The sequence below is a fragment of the Lepus europaeus genome, chromosome 6 (genome assembly GCF_033115175.1).
Source record: "Lepus europaeus isolate LE1 chromosome 6, mLepTim1.pri, whole genome shotgun sequence".
NCBI lineage: Eukaryota > Metazoa > Chordata > Mammalia > Lagomorpha > Leporidae > Lepus > Lepus europaeus.
Genome location: NC_084832.1, coordinates 15,165,649 through 15,187,237, shown reverse-complemented (window position 1 = coordinate 15,187,237; position 21,589 = coordinate 15,165,649). Strand labels below are relative to the sequence as shown.

Below are 21,589 nucleotides of genomic sequence, written 5' to 3'. Positions count from 1 at the left end.
ACCTGGGAGCCCATTACAGCTCCAGATGCTCAAGGAGCCTATCTGTCCATTAGGGACCTCGAGCACCATGGTTACTGCCACCCAGGAGCCTGTTGGCCCTCCGGAATCTAGGGCCTCACCCCAGACCTTTGCAATCAGAATCTGAACTTTAAAACATAACCGTTAACATCTCAGAAGCACCTACCTAGGACACCACTTCTCAAATTTAGATATTTTTGGGATTTCATTGAGAGGCGTTTAAGGTATTTGAAGAGTCTAACAGGATGAGTTCCTTTGCCCCGGTTTTCTTATTTAATTGGCCCGGGTGTGTCTTGGACAGTGGTATTTCTTTAAAACCCCAAACAATTCTCATGTACAGGAAAGATGGAGAATCACCGTACTAGGCTGTAGAAATTTCCAAGTAATTTGTTTTAATGTGAGATCTCTGGCTTATCACAGCTACTTTAATATATGATACGCACCATGCATTCATTCATTCAAATCATTTAGAAAAAGCTGCCATGCATCAGGCAACGTGCTTGGGTAGAATAAATACATTAGGCTGCCTTCCCTGCCCTCAAGGAGCCTGGAGTTCGATGAGAGCAACAATGCTTCTTACTGACAGGATGGAAATACGTGGTAGAGTCCAGTGGGGTGGGAAGGACTCTGTGGCCTGTGTTTCCTTGGGAAGGACAAATACAGCTTCAGGGAGGAAAGTCATTGTTCAAAAACACATTGTTCTAGTGACCTGCCACCTTGTACACTGAGAACTGGTGGGAATGGAATGGTGGCGAGCAAGTTCATCATTGCTCAACCTTCTTCTCAGAGACGTGCATAAAGGCACAGGCTTGTGATGAATAACAGAGACACGGCCAGAGAGATACAGAGCCTGCCTCGAGGTTTTGGTGGGAGAGAGCTTTCTTTTTTTTTTTTTTTTAACTTTTTATTTAATGAATATAAATTTCCAATGTACAGCTTATGGATTACAACGGCTTCCCCCACCATAACTTCCCTCCCACCCGCAACCCTCCCCGGTGGGAGAGAGCTTTCTAATCCAAGCTTATCTCCAGGCAGTTTGAGAACTGCATCCTTCGTCCGTCTCACTGTTTTCCTCAGAGATCTTTACTGTTCCTTTAGTTCCTTTAATGTCTTTTCAGTGTTCCTTGCTTTTCTCATTCTCATTCTCATGTCACTGGACACAACACTGGTTCTCCTGAGTGCATGGATTTCTACACATGGAAGGACACATGGATCCACACAAGAGGGTCAGGAAAAAAAATAAAAAAAAAAAAGGTCTTTTCCTTTCTTTGTTATAGTAAAAGAGTAGTTTCCAAAATTCACTACAACTGGGAATAGGGAGAAGAGGAAGGAAGCAGGGAGTAAAGTGATCGCGTAATGGTGATGAAAAGGAATTCTTTTAACGGGTAAATGAGACCCTGTATCCATTTGACCAGAGTGGAATCCATCTTACCATCCATTTAGTAATGATCTCATCCCTTGAGAAGTAAGATTGCTTTCAGGCCAGCCCCAACTTATCCTAAATGGTGTGTTGGTTGCTGGGCACTAAGAATACATTTTTTCCCATAGAATTCACATTATAAATCATATCTACATATTCAGAAGAGCCCCAAGGATAGTAGGGACTCTATCTGCAAGAGATGAAGTAGCTTAAATGAAAAAGTTTGTAGTGCTTGATAAAGAGGCGGAGAGGTAAAACGGGGCCCAGGGCCTGGATGCAGGGCCTTCAAGACCAGCGAGCCTCCCTCTTCTTTCTCTTCCCTCTGTCTCTGGTCAGCCATCTTCATTCTCTAATAGTAGCTTCTCTACACAACACAGACCATGGCTTTGGACATATGCAGTGAAATGTTCTTAACACCTTTAGACAAGGAAAAAATTAATATCTTCTACCTTAGCTCTAACTAGGGAGAAAAAAAAATTACCAGTCATTTTTGTGACCATGCCTGTAGTAAAACTGGTGAGAAACTATGAACGGCTCAGTTTGGGTCCCATGGTTTCTGGTCACTGGGGTATGAGATGACTAGTGCAAACACAAGTCCCAGTAGCTCAGATCCTTGTTAATACAATGAACCATGGTACTAGGAGTGACCTTAGGTGCCAAGCCTGATTTTATCTGCCTGTTTCTTAGACATACCAGTGTGTAGATCTGCAGTCAGTCTATACCTGATCACTGAAGGAACACTGCAGCTCGGAGGTGTCAGTGGTAGATGACCTGAGCTGGCAGGAGAAGAGCTGGGATGGTCATCTGTACAAACAGCTCATTACCCAGCCTCCTGTCTTCCCATCATAGCTGTGCTCCTTCACACGTCACCACGGTTACAGTTACCGTAGCTTCTGGATTATTATACCATGCCCAAATTTGGAGTTCTGATAAGTCACAGGATCTCCTGCATCTTCAAAGACAACCCAAAGGAACATCGTTTCAGAACGAAAGCCAGTGTCTTTCTGACAATGACAGGAAAATTACCAAGTCTGTCATGTCTGTCTGGTTGTAGTGAGAGGCTCATTTGAAGCCAGCCAAGGTGTAGATGGACAAAGCCAAAGTACCCTTACTCTAGTACCAAGACTACTCAGTACATTGGAGAATAACTATTATTTCCCTATTCAAAAGGGCAGTGGGAGTGACTATTGCAGTTAGAAGATATTAATGTTCCACTCAGCTGAACCCAGCACACCCCCTTAGTGCAACTTTATTATCGTGGACTGTGAATTCCCTCCTTAGTTTTGCTTGATTAGACCCTAAAAAATAAAAATTAAAGTTTTGACTCTAGAAAAAGAGATATTTACTTTCTGCAGAAACTTATTCTATCCTAATACCTCTTCATACATAACCTCTAGAGACTCTCACCAGAATTTTTAAAATGTAGCAGCCAGACATAGCTCCCCGGTGGTGTTTGAATCCTCGTGTTAGCTGTTTTTGTTCACATAGACCAGAATGGGAGGATACAAAGAAAGGACTACTCTGCAAAAGGAAGTGGGACAACCTGCCACCGGCTAGATAAGTTTCCATTGTTCAAGGAACGAGGTACAGGAAGCTTGCTTTCCATGTTACTTGTCCACATCCTTTCATTCCATTTTAAAATGACAGCTGTTTGCTGTCAGCGGGGTCTTCCGACCCCTTGGATTTGGTCTTTGCCCGTAACGCCTGGCATGGGCTCTTGATTTCCTTGCCTTGACCTGTACTTAGATTGTTCCCCCACCCAGAAAAAGAAAAACCTGGATTCACATTCGGTCTCCACTACTCACCCACCCAATTACACAGAGCTGGAGGGGGCTCAGGAAGGGCAGAGGATCAGAAATGTTTCTGGGGCCAGCATGAATGATGCCAAGCAGCTGGTGCACAGTAGTAACTCATTTAAAATGAAGCTCTTTCTTTGCACTGGTGTTTAAAACACTTGGCGATCTCTAAAGTCTGTTCTTTCAACATAGCTAAATGTATGTCATCAAACAATATCATCTAAAACAGAACATCTGTGTGCCAAAAAGCTGCTTTATTACATGATTATTCATGCACACGAATCTTTAAAATATATTCTGCATATGTACTTTACAGTGTGGTGGGTACAAGATGTTGATATACATATGACCTGTGCCCCAAGACTTCAGTGTTTACTTGAAGATATTTTCATCTAATAAAAAAATATAGCGTGAAAGAGACATACAGTCACTGGTTCACTCACTATACATTTTTCAGTTTCTTTACATTCCTAGATTTTTCTAAGTTTTATGACAGGATGAATTCTAAACTAAGAAAGGAAAAAAGAGAACAGTAATCTTCCAGTGACCACTCTATGGAGAAGCACTAATAGTTCTTATTCTACATGGAGGCTCCATTAGCTAATGCTTTGTTAAATCAAAATTTTGCTGATTGATGGCAGCTTTAGGAGATGTAATCACTCTTACAGTCAGCATTCCAGAAAACATCCACACAATAGCAGTGTGATTCTACAAAGACTTAAGGGCAAGAAAAGTGAAGGGAAAAACTGAATCTGAAAAGTTGAGGCCAACATTATCTTGAGTTTAGCCATCCAGTCATGTTCTCAGTGTGATCATGACAACAGGCAATGTAGACCCCTTTAGCTAATACAGACTAATTTAAGTTTAAAAAAACAAAAAAGACAAAGACAAAACCTTGCATCACTTAATGTAAAACTGCAGAGATGAAAGATTTTAAACCAAATAATGTGGAAGTTCCATGATGCTGGATTTATATTTGAGAAAAAGAATATTTAGTACAGAGAGGCTTTCTTATTGTTGAGCTCATTGGGAATTCTTTTTTTTTTTTTTTATGTTTACAGTTCTCTTTTCACAACGTTGGCTTTATATTATTTGATGGCCACTATCAAAACTACCTCCTAATCCATGTTCTTCTCCCTTGGCCATCCACAGTGCCTTCTCCTTATATTCCTTACCACTTGATTTCTAGTCGCTCTTCCTCCCCCACCCCTTGTAGCTCTTGACCTGTCTCCTATCGACTCCATGCTTCTTATCCTGAATCATCAAGTGATGATGGGCTCCTTTTATTTACCAAAGAAAATATAATTGTTTCACATTTTTGAGAATTTGGTAATATCATGTCTTATCTCAGATATCATAATTCTACCCCAGAAGTCTAGAATATAACATTTGTATTGATTAGACAAACCTTGGGGATTTATCTATTGTGCTAAACATAGAAAAGGGATATTTCATTTTTTATTTGCATTAAAGCTATTCTTTTGAATTTCTTTATTTTTATAGAATTCCATCATAGAATGTTAGGGTTTTTCCCCAACAATTAACAAAAAATAGGAAAATTTTTCATTGTGGTCTAAATCAATCCATATTTGTTATTATTTTAGCTGTTTAAGTGAAACTATCTTCCCCAGCATATAGCCATAAGATATTATTTTATTTCTAATCTTTCAAGCAATTCTTTACTATTTTTAGCTGTTTGCTATTTTTAGCTGTTGCACTTGTTTTAGTCAAGAGTCCCACTTCTCAGTAACTGGGTTGGTCACTGACTATAGCTAAAAGTACAAATAAAATTATCAAATAGAATTATTTTGACACCTGAGAACACTAAATACCTTTAAAAAGGGTATTTTCTTAGTATAATCCGGTAAGTTGTTTGAGATAAATTAAACTATAATTTCAAATGTAGTAGAAAACAGAATGGATGATAAGTTAGTCATCAGAACCAGAATGATGGAATAAAAGTGAGAATTCTGGAAACTCACTAAATTCACAACATACGAAGTCTGGAACCTCAGTGGTCATTGCAAGACACTAGCAGAGTGAAGAAAAGAATTGAGACAATTATCCACATGATTCAGACAAAAAATAAAGATCCAAACCCAAATAATTTTGCCTAAATAATCTTGTGTTTGAATATTTTTTTGCCTGAATTGTTTTGTCTCAGTTTGCCCCTTCATTTTGTTAGGCTAGATCTAAATTTTAAATATTCTTATGAAATTTTTCAACTTGGACTGTTTGCATTTATTATTTTATATTTGAAAACTAACTTATCAGAAATTCTTCAAACCTATGGCCCTTAAAAGTTTTGCATTTTTTTTCTGAAGCAATATAAAAATGCTTATGGTGTGTATGCAAGCTGCTGTTTTAATTAACTTTCCTGAATTTCAAACATCTATATTTTACTCTCTTATATGCTTTTAACTAAGGTATGGTAGATGCATTTTTGCTTCAATACTAATTTAAGGTGTAATATTCATTTCTTTAGAGAACATTTTTGTTGTTGTGCATGCCTAGTGTTTTGTACGTTGTATATTGCATTCAGAATATTTTTTTCCTTCTCACCTATCCACAATGCAATGCCGTTCCCATGATGCACCTCTGCTTGCTGTTTACCTGTATGTTAATTCGCTTGAATCCCATTGGCCCACTGCCATCATGTGCTCGCTGCCTGTTATTAAAAGACTCAGTCGACTGCCAAAGCAATGAAGCGACCTCTCGAAGCAACTGTAGACCTGGTACTTTGACCTTTCACCTTTCGCTTTGCATGTAGCTTTTCAGAGAACCATCTGAGATTTGTATTGTAAAATACTGGTTGCCAACAATCATTATTATTAATTTATGGAATAAATTCAATAAGGTGTTTAGCCATCTCATTTTCATATGTAATCTGTGAAATAAATTAATCCTAACAAATTTTAATACCTTTTCCAAAAGAGTGAAGCAAATTTAAATTACTCGGCACAGAAAATGCTCATTATAATTCTTATTAACCTTTAAATTTAAGAAATTGCCATTTAAAGGAAAGAATAGGTATTAATAATAACACAAATGCTTCTTTTCCCCCTTAGAATAGTTTAACTCATTTTAAAAGCTGAAGCCATTTTCTTTTGTTGTTGTTTTGCTTGATAGTTTTTCTTTTCCTTAGTTGAGATGCTACCGTTTTTGGGTTACAGAAATCATGCTTTCGCTCTCAATAACAAATTCTCACTCATTCGACATTGCCGCTGTTTAAATTAAGGTGCATGGCAGAGGCATCTCCTTAGCTGTCATTTTTAAAAAGAATGTTGCAATTGATGATCTCTGTGGACACGGAAGGTGTGTTTACTTTAAGTTAGACATATCTTATCGAATTCTTCATTTCTAGGCCTTTCCCCCTGGTGCTCTTCATCCTTTACCAAAGAGACAAGCACTTGAAAAAAGCAACGGTGCCAGCACGGTCTTTAATCCCAGCGTCTTGCACTACCAGCAGGCTCTAACCAGCGCACAGCTGCAGCAGCACACGGCGTTTATTCCAACAGGTGCGTGCCCTGACCGTCCACGTCTGTGTCCTTGTGTCCTTCCGGTCATGTGCTTTCTTCTCATTTCTTTAAGCTGTTTGGTGGCACCTAGTTTGCTTTTAAAGGTACAATACGGCCTGAAATTCATCGCAATCCTAGCTATCTAGATTTATTGACCTTTCTTTAAATGACGGCGTAGGACTGTTAGGATTCTAAAGCCAAATATTTGACAGAGTTAAAGTGACAGATTTAACCCATGAGAAACAGACAGCAGTGAGGGCATTTGGTTTCCTGTATTTACAGAAGCTCTGTAAAACTGTTTATGCACATAAGACCTTATATGTGTGTCAACTGAAATTTCTCCTTAACTCTGAATGCCCTAAAAATTCCAGTACATACTAACCTTTTTTTTCTATTTCTATTCAGATCACTAAAAATGAGGCTACACAAATTAAAGAAATCCTCTACTCATATTTTTATATCCATTCTATCTCTTTCTCCATCCTTCTCAATTTTCACCAAGTTCACAAATATAGAGAGCTCTTGTCCTCAGTTTCTAAGCCAATGCCTGATAATATTAGGTGCTCCAGCGCATTAACCTATGTCACTAAGATATCAACTACATTAATCACAGAGTCTTGGAGTTTGAAAGATTCTTGGTGATCTCCTCATCCAGTTGTTTTACAGATGAGAAAACTGAGGCCCCCTAAGTGAGAAGTGACTTTCCAAGGTGGCACAGCTAATGAGAAAACAATGTCCAACCTGCTTCCCTAGGCCTGGCCCAATTTACACGACAGTACACACTACCCAGCCTCTACTCACGGATTCCACAGATAAAAGTGAGCTTTCAAAAAGTGGAAGTCAGATAAGAATAGTACAGCCAAAGTGCAGTGCATGTCAGCTCTCCCTCACTTTTTGCCCATATACATACCACACAAACACAGCTACCACAAACTGACTGTAGTTTTCACCTTGCAGTCTGTTTTAGAAGCAGTTGTTTGTGGGAAGATCATTGATTCAGTGTTTCTAAGTCATGATTCTTCATCTCATGATAAGTGAGTTGACAGTAAATGTAGATAAAGAAAAATTTTATCAAAAAGAGCTTCTTGGTCCTAATCTGTATGGACTAACTGGACTTTTCCAGTTCACTATCCATTTCCTTAAATCCTCCAGTATATCAGGAGTTGATATCAGAGGGAGTTGAATAATATTTATGTGATATTCTTTGTGTAAAGTCTACACTTTAAAATGTATTAGTAACTTGTGAACAATGTATTTTACAGTAAAAATATCAATTATATAAACAAAATGGTTCTTAGTGTTTAGTTTTCTCTTTTCAGTTCTGCACCTATCACAAAATAATCTCAGGGGCCTGGAGCAGGCATCTCTAATTCTGTATGCCTTAGGGCTTCACTCTTGCCCTATTAAACCTCAGTGGCACTCCAGTGCTAGTACAGCATAGCAGTGTTTGTATTTGTAACCCACTTGAAATAACATAATGGTGAGGTAATTCTAGAAGGTAAACTTACTTCATGGTCCTAAGTGCTTTCTAGAAGTGTCTCAAAGACCTGCTGGCCTCTAGATACTTTAAGAAGAAAAAATTTAGACAGAATATACTGATGGGAAAACACATCAAGGGAACAGTCTGTTTCTGAAGAATGAGTGATAATGCCATTAACATCCCCCAGAAATACCTACTAAATCCTGGGCCTGAGTCTAATAAAAAAAATTCCAAAGCCCTTGAATGCATGGTTAGCATTCCCATCCAATAATGACATATTTGTTAAATCACTGAAAAATCCTCACTTTAAACTATTTTACCTGGAAATCACTTAAATATTTCCAAAACAAGGATGAATAACATCCCTTATGCAATAACCTGACTTGTTGATGAAATGTGTTAAAGAGCAATATTAGGTATTGGCTGCTGTGGTTGTGTACTTCCGCCCTCTGGTGGATATCTTAGGAACAGCTCAAGTGTGTTTGGCAACCCTCAACACAGTGGGCTATGGGAGGAAAAGTGGGCTGTGGCCCACTTAATTCTGCGAACTAGAAGTGTTTGCAACTATTACATAATATAAATAGCACAGTGAACAAACATATGGATCTTGTGTCCCAAAATTCCATTTCAACGTTTAAGAAATTTTAACATTTCTCTTAAATGATAAAAGAAAAAATAATTTCATTGAAAGGAAATTAGTATAATCTTTCTACCACTTAAATCCATATTATATATAAATTTCAGTGCTTATTTTCATCAACTTTTTATTTCAGGCTTTATTACTAATAGTTTCAACCTTATTTTTTAAATGATGTTGATAATATTTATTGATAATCATGGTTGGTTTTCAACCTCTACAAATCAAGTGATAATGTTCAGAAACACTCTGTAACTCAGTAGCTGGTGGACTCATTATTTTTAAATGGATAAGTTTTTATATTTCTTGAAGTGTTTCACTTAAATTGTCATCACAAGCATGCAACCAGAAGCATTTTGTGTTCTCCCGGAGAATGCCCTTTATTGAAAGGTAACTCCTTGGAAAGCTTTGGATTTGCTATTAAAGTTCTTCACAGAAACAATGAGAATGTGGATTTCAAGAATTCTGCCTCCGGGCTGCAAAGATGTTCATCTAAAATATTATGCAAAATATGTGGTTCTTCTTCAAAATCCTGCAAGGATAATTATCACCCTGGTTGATGCCCTTGCACATTTGCAGTGGGTGGGAATTTTCCTTTTTCATTTTTTAAAATTTCACTTTTGCTAGAGCTTATTTTAACCAAGGAGTTATCTTCTTTCTTTGCTATGTTAGGAAAGTGGCAAAACCACACACACTTACAAAAATAGCAACATAATATTTCTTGGCATTTCTCTGACAGGTTTATTCTGAGTTGCTGTGTTATTATAGACATTATTTCAATATTCCTCAAGCTACTGCAATTCTGTTAGTGACAGGAACAGTTGTTTGCATTTTGCAGATGGAAAAACTGAGGCTATGGAATATATAATTAATGAAAAGATCCAGAATATTTCTGGCTCATAGATACTAGAGCTGAAATATTTGTGCAGCTAAAGCAGGAAACATTTGAGAAGGCTTTGTTTCCACAACTTGTGCCTTAGTGAGATGCTCAGCTGGTGAGAACAAAGCACCTGACAGATTCCTTCCTTGATTTGTTTCCTTGTATTGAAAGTACAGAATCAGAAGCATCAAATGTGGCTACCAATAACAAACCGTAAAGCTTACATAGATTATCATACCACTTAGTGAAAAATTTATCAGTGTTTAGTAGAAACTATGTCAGCATAACCACAAAATTTTTTTTATTTATTCCATCCAATTCAGCAAGCATTTCTCGAACATATACTATGTTTTGAATTCCAGAGCCAGTAATGAGAATATAACGATGTTCGGAACTAGGTGGAAACCAAATGTAATGCAGAGCATTATGGACTTGCTGAAAGTGTGAGCAGACATTTGAGAATGAAGGAGGGTGAGCCAAAGCATTCTGCCGTCAGCATGCGCAGCTGGCACATACACAGAATATGGGGAAGGAGAAACGTGCGTAGGTCTTTGAAAGAGAAGCAAGATTTTAGCAATGGGAACCAGCATCCCAGGCAGTGGGTGGGCAGAGTGCACCTGAGGAACAGCAAGTTGACCATTGCAGTGATGGTGTAAAGCATTTACAGGGCCTGTTGGGACAGCAGAATATAGGAGTGGGGTGAAAAAGCTGAGATGCAGCTTGCAAAGCCCAGCCCAGAGCCTGACACTGAGAAAAAGAGAGTCAAGCTCACAGCTAAGACAACGCTTCCGACATTTACATCACTAGGCCACGCAGAGAACATTGCAACCACATTGAGGACTAAGGCCAAAGTGACACAACCACACCTTTCCCAGTGTGGCTGCAGGAGTTGCTGTTGATTGTCAGCAACCCAGTGGACACAGGAAAGCCCTCCAAGGTAGCCCGTCCACATTGGAATGCAAGAGAGTAAGAGGGAAATTTTAGAGGAGTAACTGAATCCAGCCATGGAGAAATGAAATAATTCACAAAGTAGGTACTTCTAACAAATTGCACCCAACACATCTCTTACTAATGGTTAGAACGTTCATTGAACACATTGACCACCTACTCCTACTATGTGTTTGCCCCAAAGAACTAACCAGATAAGATTTCTGTCTCCCAGAGGTCACTGGAAAGGATGAAAGAGGGAAGTTCAACAAAGACCCATACAAGTATGTAATTAAAATTGTTAATGAGAGCCATGAATAAAAAAGTATAGAGATCAGGGAGATTAAAAATAGAACTGATCTAGATGGCATGGGGCAATAGGCTAAGGAACACTTGCAGAGTTCTCTAAAGAAATGGCATGTGCCTTGAGATGTGGAAGATGACAATAGTGGGTGAAGATTGTTCCTGGCAGAGGGGACAGTTTGTGGGAAGCTCAAAAAATAGAACTTTTGTTCTATTAATCCAGATTAACCTATCTGGATTATGGTACCAGAGGAGAGTGGTATAAGATAGACGGCCTGGGGAGGTAGGAGCCAGGACCACAAAGGGTCTTCAATCCTCATGTCTAAGAGCAATGAGGAACCACTGAATCATATCTAGTAGAATCAAGACCAGCCTGCATGTGGACAGGTTTGCACTGCCAAAAGCATGGAGGATGGACTATAGAGGGGACTGGCATGGAAGCAGGAAGAGGAGTTAGGACACTGTTCCATAGCCAAACTTAGAGAAGACAGTTACCAGAACTGGAGAAGTGCAGGTGCGATGGGGAGAAAGACAAAGGCAAGCTGAAGTTTAGAAGCAGGATTGCTTTGGCTTATTGTTGACATGGATCTGGGAAGGTTATGAGGGAAAGTGGTATCAGGCATAACTTGAAGCCCAGGCTAGAGCTCCACATACATGGTGAGGCCCACGAGGTATTGTTTGAGGCAGAGGAAAAGAATCTGTGGAAAGGATCAAGGTTTGAACACGCTAACTTTGAGACACTGATGAGATCTCCAAGTAGCCCAGCTAGGTGAGCAGGGAGATGAAAGGACTTGGAGCTTAGAGAAGAGATCTGGGCAGGACACATAAATATGGAAGCTGTGAGCTGTTAGGTAATATTTAAATCCATGGATTGAATGATATACTAGGAAAAAGTGTAGAGCAGATAAAAAGGACCTATAAAAGTTGAGTCCTGGAAAACTCTAGCCTGTCAGGATACAGAGTTCAGAGAAAGAAGAGAATTCAGCAAAGTAGACAAAAGGGAGTTGTCAGAGAAAAAAAGTATGTGGGGTGTGTGTGTGTGTGTGTGTGTGAAGATGGACAAGTTCCCACTGATCACAGCTATGTGAAGTTCTTTGGTGACATTCACAGCTTGACCAGAGAGGTGAAAATGAAAACCAAACTGGAAAGGACCAAATAATAAATGGGAGCAAGGAAGTGAAAATTTGTGTGTATATAACTTTCTGGAATTTTGACTGTGACCATTAGAGACAGGCCCCATGAAAGAGATTGTGTCATAAAAGGGGTTTTGAGCAGGTGTGTGTGTGTGTGTGTGTAAGTTGCATATGCTGATCCATGTTTGTTGAAGAATTCAGTAGTAGCCCAGATAAATAGTCCCTTTTCCTAATGATAGTCTGATCAAAATGTAGCTGGGGCCAGAAGTCTCCCGATCCCACGTGAACAGCTCAGCCGAGAGAACAAAGACCTACAATCCCAGATTCCTCATCTACTATCTCAGAAGACAGTTCTGAAATCCTACCTGGTTACACCTACACTGATTAAAAAGTACCTCTCTGGCACCTACACAACATTCAACCTTCAGTTATCTAAATCTGTGTATTAACATGATTTTCATTCCAAGGAACAGGACTAGTAGCAAGTAATTCTTCAAAGCTTTCAATACATTTATTTTCCATCCCTGTATGATATGCATTGACATTCATGGTCAGAGTTTCATGCACGTAAATAAAATCACCCATAGGTAAGACAACCATTCCCAAGGAAGGGCTGAAATTCCCCTCTCAACTGCACACTTAAGAAACCAACCTGGACTTCCTAGCAGTTTTCCCAAAGGCCTCCCTCAGGGGTCACCTTGTAGCAGCCATGACAAAAATCCTTAGCTCTGCTGTTAACTCAGCCCTGGTTCTGTAATGTTTGAACCTCATTGTTAGATACCACCTCCTTTTAGGCAATCAGCAGAAAGTTGATCACATGCATCCCTGTGTCATGCTGTCCGGGAACCAGTTTTCCTACATTATTGGCCTTTCAAGCAGTAATCTAGGATTCTGCTGATCTGTCCTGCTAGGCTTTGATTTGGAAGATATAACATCTTATCATTCTTATTTTTATGTTGTTGACATGAAATATTTTTTACAAACAAGATGTAAATGTAATAAGTTCAGCATAATTTAGGGTATATAAAACCTGACCTAGATTTAGGAAAAGAATTCTATTTCTAGCCCTACCCAACTCATACTATGCATGACCTTGGAGGAGTTACTATGCCTCAGATTTTTCATCTGTAAAATACCCTCTTCCTACATTGGAGGATGAACTTGATAATGTTTGTAAAATATGTTGTAGTCTCACAGGAAGGATGCAAGGGCATTATCACATGTCATTCTTATTAGAATCATGTCGATGTATATGAACAGAAAGTGTGAAAAATAGTCTAAGGAGTGAGCTTGCAATAATACTGGCTTAAAATAAGTCAGATATATTTGTGTCTATACTGACAATGTGAATGGCCCTAGAAGATTGTGTGAACTAACCCTACTGATTTCTGGTTGTGCTTCAATCTCACTTCGAATGTTAACTCTAAACCGCTAACCTGTTTCTTTCCCTTTATTCACTTTTTCCACCCACCATTGCATGACATCAGGGTCAGTTTTGTGCATGACACCCGCTACCAGTATTGGTAGGTTTCAACCTTTTTTATTTGTCTTTTCTATGATGTACAATACCTTCACTTGCTTGGAATTTATTTCAGAGATGGTAGCAATGCTTTAGGAAATATTAGATTTGAAGGTTTATTTGGCTTTAGAGTTAACATGTAGGTTTAAAAAAATGTTCTTGATTTATTGAAGAAAATTATGGTTTTAATCTGACCTCTGTGCTAGAACAATCACTCAAAAACAGAAACCACAAGTATGAGTCTGCTTTTTAATGATTTGTGTTTGGTTTTCTTTATAATTTTTACGGTATAGCATAAGAAAAAAGAGCTTACTTCGTCAGAGAGGCAGGCTAATTTCATCAATGTTTTAAAGTTTCATAGTGGTGTGCCTTTATCTCCTCTTTGCTGTGTGTTAGAGTTATCAGAGTTTCCCAGAAGTATTTATTTAAAAAAAAAAACTATTAATGGATGTATTTTGAAACCAAATGTCCAAGTTGCTTTACTTGACTATCTTTTTAAATTTCAGGTGTTGATTTACTTGTGCTGATTTTTTCACATCTCAGCATTCCCTTATGTTAAATTTTAATACTTTATAGTTATCCTCACACATTTCAACGCCTTCATACAAAAGTATGTCTTTAGGACATACAGAGTAGTCCCACTGAGGGTCAGGAAAAATAAACACTGGCAAAATATGCCTGGCTATTTCAGCATAACTGTGTTAGAATTTATAACAAGGCTATGATATTTGCTCCACCATTTATTGACCCAAATAAGCATCCACAGCAATTCCAGTTCACATAAACAATCCCAAATAGAAAACAAAAAAATTCAGTCTAACCACAGTTAATTCCAAAGAACATCCTATCCCAAATTAGACATACATATTGAGCTTTGATGTTTTAGAACTTATGACTAAAAATGAAGAACACATATTCTTACATCATTGGACATTAGCTGTCATAATTTTAGAAACAACCATTATTACACATTTTATATCCTTAGATTGGGAATGGATCTATTGTTGGAAATAAAATGTTTATAAATACATCAACCAAAGTACACTGCTTTGGCCTTTCTGGGAATCACTGATTATGTTTTAAAACTTCCTTTAATTGTACTTGTAATAAGCTATTTTCCCTTTTTTATTTCTCTCCCATGCTTCCTTGCTTTGCATTGTGATTGCATGCCATCTGCTGGTTTAACCCATGATGGCTTGCTGCTCTGATATTCACCATGCCAAAATACCACTTCTATTACCATAATGCTACACCCTCCTGTTCATTGCTCCCATGGTTCCCCTCCTGAAAGTACCCATGATGCACAGCGCTACGTCCGCCACTGTCTCTGCAGCAACAACTCCTGCAACAAGTGTCCCCTTCGCAGCAACAGCCACAGCCAATCAGGTTTGCTCCTTTTAAAGCTTTCTTTCACAAATCCCAAACTCTAAATGAGTGCTGATATTTAAAAAAAAAATTCTCGGTGAGAATTTTTTTTTCATGTTTATCCATCAAATTTTATTTTTTTAATTAGTTTATATAGCAAGCATTTATGGACAGGTTGCACTTATTTAGAGTTAACATTTACTGCAAATAATGATGTAGCTATGTTTTGTGTTGCACTGTTTGTTTTCGTACCTAATATTGTGTAATTAACCTGACAGGCTTAAATTCCTTTTAGTACAGCATTACCTATCCAGTGGTTTGTGAATCGCCATGTAAAAATTAGAGACACGCACCTGTGGGTGCTTCAAAACTGGCTCGTTTTTGTTTCAGTTTATTCAGACCCTGTCATCTGTTGTAAGGGAAAAACATTCCCCCTAAGTCTCCCTTTTTTCCCTATGTGTCCAATTTGAGGTCTGAATAATTCTCATTAACATTTGATCTTAGTAATAGTTGCTACCAAACTCACTTGGTTACCACTTAATGATTTGTTCAGATAGTACTGTTAAGAAGCCAAAGCATACTAGAAGAACAGTATGTACCACTGGGTTCACAAAGGCTGGATATAACTGAATCAGAGAGTTTAACTCTGTTGGCTTAATGCATGTGCCTATAAGACCATGGATGTAATATTTCATGGATGTGAGAGCCAGTTGACTATTTCCTGCTCTGTGGTTACCAGCTGACTGTAACCCTGATGCTAGCCAACCAACAAACATGTGCTCCTAGTTCTACAGAGATGAGTGTGAGACGAGTGAGCATAAACTCTCACCTCACCTAGAAAACCACTTTATTGTGCATGCCCTCCCTTCATAGAAGAACAATTTTGGTTTTGTGCTTAGTTTTGTGTTTGTTTTCTTTTCTTTTTCTTTTTTTTTTTTTTTAAAAATCAATTGTGCTGATAAAAGATGACAAGGTATATAGGAATAGGCTAGAAGGAAGGGCCAAGCTAAAAGGAGAAATGGTAAGTTGAGCATTGGGAGAAATGACGTCAGGGCAGAAATAGCCCATTTCAACCTGTATCCTACTAGCTAGGGGTGTTGATTCATGCTTCTTTCCTAATTCAAGTGAACACAAAGTGGTTCCAGTGCTACAGGTTTCGTGACTGAACAGAGAGGTAGGTGTGTGTGTACTGAAAGGTAGGGATGGAAGTTAAATCCCAGGATAGTTTCCACTGGGTCCTCTGCATTGTGATAAAGCGGGAAAGAGAGAGGAAGGAGGGAAGAAAGACCGAACGGGCGGTGCAGAGTCAGATAGAGACCAGGTGCAGACAATTCTTGAGTTCTTTCCTCCCTTCTTCTAAAATGCCATCCTATCCTGTAAGCAAAGCCAACTTAGTTTCCAAACCAATATACACAGAACAGCAAGTAAGTTCCTTAGCTGGGAAGATGTTTTATTTTTAATGATGAAATGAGAAGGAAGAGAGACTGTTTGCAACCTTCTATTATTAGGTTAAAAGCACCTCCTCTCACTTGATCATTTTAATAGGGAAGTTGTATATCTGATTCTTTTTAGTCTAATCCTGCAACCTGGAACATGTTTATGTGATTTGTGACCCAGTTTGTGTTACAAAGTCCCATCATAAGAAAACAACTTTGAAGAATAATACAGTTGTAGCTGTTACAACAAAGTTTTATCTATACTTTAGAGCAATTTGAACATTTCTGACACTTAGAGACGTTTTCTGAGAAAGGAAAGGAAATCAAGATAAGGGAATACTTAGGAGTTTTAAGGATAAACCCTTTGTATAGTATAAATAGTTGACCATGTTCATACATATTCTTCCAGCCTAGTAATCATTTACATGCATCTGTGTAGATTTGTGTATTGCTATGAGGAGGGGGTAAATAGCATGAAATATTCAGAAGATAAAATACGTTATTTTGAAGCATGATGGCAAAGAAATTAACAAGCTTAAACTTCAATTAAGCCAAAGAGATGTGATGAAAGGGTGTGTATCAGTAGCTTCCAGAATCCTAGAATCTGTGGTTTGCAGGTTTTCAGATGTAGTAGTCACTACAGGACTGCACTGCCCTTGAAGAATGAAAATAAATCCTTTAGCAGCTCTTGATGACGGTCTGCTTGCACACAAAAGCCACAGAAAAGTAAATAACAATAAACATAAATTTTTGGATATCATGTCCTTTATGTATTTTCAAAGAGAAAAACATCTACAAACTTGGAAATTCTTTTAGCATCCAAGAACAGAAAACTTAGGTATTGTTAATGACTGTGAAATCACAAGTTATTATCTTGTTAAGATTTCAACCCTCACATTCAAATTGAATGAAAGCCATGTGAATTACATAAATCAGTTAAACATGGTGAATCTCAGTTTCCTCATTCGCGAAAGAAAGAACAGAACTAATAGAAGTAGATGGCCTCTGAGTTTGAATACATCAATGGGTCCATGATTAAGAAGCTAGGCCTGAAGTGTGAGATTATAAAGGTCAACATGAACAAAATGGAAGGAGCTAGTCAGTGAGTGGTAAGCATCATGCCTTCTCATCTTCATCGTCTTAATACAAAATGCCATAGGGTTTTGAAGGATTTTATTAAGTTAATTTGATAAGGCGAATATTTTAAGTATTTCAAGTCCAATAGGTATTTGCAACTAGATATAAATCATGCACAGAAGAAGGAGAAGAGACTAAAACACTGTGACAGCTTCTTCTTGTCCAATAGTCTCAGCATGTCACCCCATGGTGAGCAGAGCAGAACAAGCAACACTTTAATTGAAGTTTTCACTCAACTTGACGTGTAGTTTGAAATTAAATAAACACAGGATCCAATACATCTTGGAAATATAAAAATCCTTTCATAAAAGTATTTTGGGCTATCTGGCTTTAGGAATAAATGTATAAACAAAAAATACAATAAAACAGATTTATCCAGAGATATTTCTTATTTCAATTAATGTATTTTGAGTTCAGTATACAGATTATACCTAATAATAATGTTAATATTACAAACCATTTATTGTGTACAAGGTCTGATTGTAACTTGTCTTCCTCTCTCATATATTATATATTATATGACCTATTCAATTCTATGACAGAAGATATGTATGTATGGATACTCAATTAACCCTCATAATAGTTTTATAAGATAGGTACTAGGATCAGCCTCCCCATTTTACAGATTATAAAACTGAAATCAAGGTAAACTACCTAGTTAACATCATATCACCAACATGTGATCCTGCTGGAATTTAAAAATCCAGGCTTTCTACGTCCAGGGCTTTCCTCCTAACCATCATAGTATGGTGCCTCTCTCCCTACTTATAAATACACAAGAAGTACTTCTTCCACAAATAAAAACTGTGTGTTGAGTTTTGTCCATTGTGGCCCACTGGCAACAAACTCTGATGCTATAGGAGGATGTGAAGTAGTCTTGCAAATGTAGCTAGAACTAAAAGTGAATCTTAAACTAAGATGAACTAAATTTAAGCATAGCTTCAAGTTAGTTATGTAACAGCTAGAACATGTTTAGAAACCATATAGTTAACTACATAGATATTATAATCAATGAAAATTATTTAAAATTCCTGCAGAAGAAAGGATTAGTCATTAATCTCAGTGAAGCAGTTCCTTGGGCTTATTTTCTGTGAATCAAGTCCATACACTTGTGTCCTACCCTCTGCCAATCAACTTTCAGATTGCTTGGTACCAAATCAGAAAAGAAAATTATGATAGAGCATAAATCAGCCAATTTCAGCCCACTTCCAAAGAACTATAGATGCCTATATAGAAACAAATTTGATTTTAGAATTTACATTAAAAGAAATAGAGGTAAACAGCTTAATATATGTATTAACTAGTTTTTTCATATTATAAGAAATCTTATTTAATCAAATGAGAGTGCAGATTAAAATTATAGTGGCATGAATTGTTATAGGACTCTATGATGTCATCGTTTTAGTATTTTTGTTTTTAAAATTACATTCTATTTCAAAGGGGGAGTAATTTCCAAATAAATATATTTTATGTTTTTAGTTTCTTCATTTATATACAGAGATTATTCATTTTACCTAAGAACTTCCTTAAAGGTCTAATTAGAATATGATTTGTACTGTGAGTCTTTTCCCCTGTCCTCCGGCTCACTCACACCCACCCAGCTAAAAGTACTTTTTCTGTGTTCTAAATTTTACAAGGATTTTGAGCTTCCCTGAAGGCACCATCATTAGACAGGAAGAAGACAAGTGCAAGGGCACAAAGAAGGGGAAGTATAAAGTGTAGCTGGAGAAGAACTATCAGATGGATCCGACAGTCCATTTGCTGATACAAGGCAGTCGTTGGAATCCAACTGTGCGGCCCTTAATGTCAGATTAAAGGGCTCAGTCCTTGTTAGGCCACAGAGGGGTTTTCAGGAGGAAAAGAGAAAGACCTCTAGGAGGAGTGAGTGATGGATTCGAGACAGCAGAGTCTGTAGAGACCACTAGGAGGCTTTCAACAACAGCCTGAACCAGGACAGTGGCTGCTGGCAAGTGGCCTACTTAGTTGTGCCTTTGCACACTACACAGAGTGTTCCTTTCAGCCAAAGAGAAACATAAAAGCAATGTCATACCATGGTAAAACCTGTCCAAATCAATGCCATGTGGTGGTGGGGGTGGGGGTGGCCTCATGTGAAAGGTTAACCACAGAGTGTTGACTGTAGGCAACGAAACCGAGTTCCTACCCTTCCAGGACAGAAGTTGACACTCACTGGTCAGATGCCTCCATTGTGCTCATCCCGAACATGCAGCTTCCCACTTCCTCCCCAAATGAGATCTCATAGGTACCAAAGCACCTCCCCAATTCCCAAACTGGAGCGTATGCTTGAAAGAGATAATCCAGATATGCAGTGCATACATTATAGCTCTGTGGACACTGGGGGTCATGAATCACCTCATTCACCCTGGTGTGAGTGCACACTAGGATAAAAAGCTTGTACAGATTGATATTAGCAATCTTTTTGTGGAGCAGCCCAGTGGTGAGCACATTCAATTCTGATGAAATCAGATTATGTTATTGAGAGCCTGTCGACCAACACGGAATCACTTCTCCAAAAGTGATGATTCATGTTTAAAATTCTGACCTCAATGTCTTGTCACTTCTTTGGAACCATCCTCCAGAGATTAAGTCCATTCAACAGTATTAGTCATAAGAAGAGTCTGTCGAAACTTAGCTGATGCGATATGATATACCCATAGCCCTGGACTCATTGAATATTTGATGAGTCAGAAAATCCCATTTTCCAAACATGCCTTAGGTATGTTTACTATATAGGATAATAATCAATTTCAAACATATCTTACCTGAAAAATGAAATAGCATTAAACCAGATTTAAAATACTATGGTTTATTTGGCCTGCTACAAATTATTAAAGAGGAAAGAGAAAGGCTTAAAATCACCCAAATATGAACAAACTTCAAAGCTATTTGTAGATAAGTTTTTGGATATCCAAGTAAACCTATACCAACCAAGAAAGCTGGGAAGATAAGGTGATATTTTACTTCATCTCTCTCATTTCAAGGTTTATAAAACATCTATTATTCAATGCCATCTGCGGGGACTATATTCAGACAAATGTAGGAGGCATTAAACATTCCCCACTATTCACCACTTGACCCATTTTGAGGCCTGTGATTGTTTCATAAGAAAAATCTTGGTTCTGCGAAGCTCCAGTGTGGGAGGAGTAGGCTCTTGTCAGATCTCTCTCCTGAAATACACAGCAAAGTGGCTGGCCTCTGTGTCAGATGATCAAACTGTGAAACACTCCCTTCTCACAGTTTCTCATTCCTGGGAACAGATTACAGAAAGCAGCTGGGGCCCAAGTATGTTGTTCTTCACAAAAGCAGAGACAGCAACTGTCAGAATCCAGCCCTCGTAACTGGTACCCCAGGCTGAGACACCTCTCTCAGTGTTATCCTGCTAAATTTGTTGAGCCACTGTTAACGTTTTATCTAACTCTAGAGGAGGAGTTCAGTCTTGGTAAGGAATCCAGTTGCTTCAAATGAGGCAAATATTTTGTGGGGAAGAAAAGATTGAATTGTGTGTGTGTGTGTGTGTGTGTGTGAAGAGAGAGAGAGATTGAAGCCTGTTGCCTCTCTTTGCATAACAAAATAAAACTACAAAAATTGCAGCATTTGCATTTAGCTAATGCTACTAGTTAAAACTGTCTGGCAATTTGAGTCTAAATTTCATTGTACAATGTGGCTCGTGTACTGGAACCCAGATTTGCTAGTATGGCTTTAATAATAATAATAATAGGTGGGGCATAACTTTGCCTGTCTGAAGTGAACTTGGGTCCAGGAGACCAACAAGGAGGAAGATTAATTTTTTCTTCATGAAGTCAGAAAATAAGGAGACAACAGATCTTTTATTTCCCTGCCTCAGAAGCAGCTGCTTTGCAGGTCCACCCTGGGGTTTAATTAATAAATGCATTTGCAGATTTCCCAAGGCAAGGCTATGTTATGTAAGTGTTGTAATCTCATTCTCATTTTTCATGAATAATTTACATCTCATGGTGAGAAACTTGGGTAGATTCCTTTGTA

The 21,589-nt window shown here is 38.1% G+C and overlaps 1 protein-coding gene across 9 annotated transcripts in view; it reads left to right on the top strand.

Moving 5' to 3' along the window:
- MBNL2 (muscleblind like splicing regulator 2) overlaps nt 1–21,589 on the top strand; it is a 170,177-nt gene that overhangs the window by 129,302 nt on the left and 19,286 nt on the right. For 4 of the 9 annotated variants that reach the window (XM_062194007.1, XM_062194006.1, XM_062194010.1 and 1 more), the window contains 2 exons: nt 5,916–5,969; nt 6,599–6,752. In XM_062194007.1, coding sequence (XP_062049991.1) covers nt 5,916–5,969; nt 6,599–6,752 — 208 coding nt within the window. Of the gene's footprint in view, nt 1–5,915; nt 5,970–6,598; nt 6,753–14,922; nt 15,018–21,589 lie in introns of all 9 variants that reach the window. The other 5 variants (XM_062194015.1, XM_062194013.1, XM_062194014.1 and 2 more) reach the window with 3 other exon arrangements.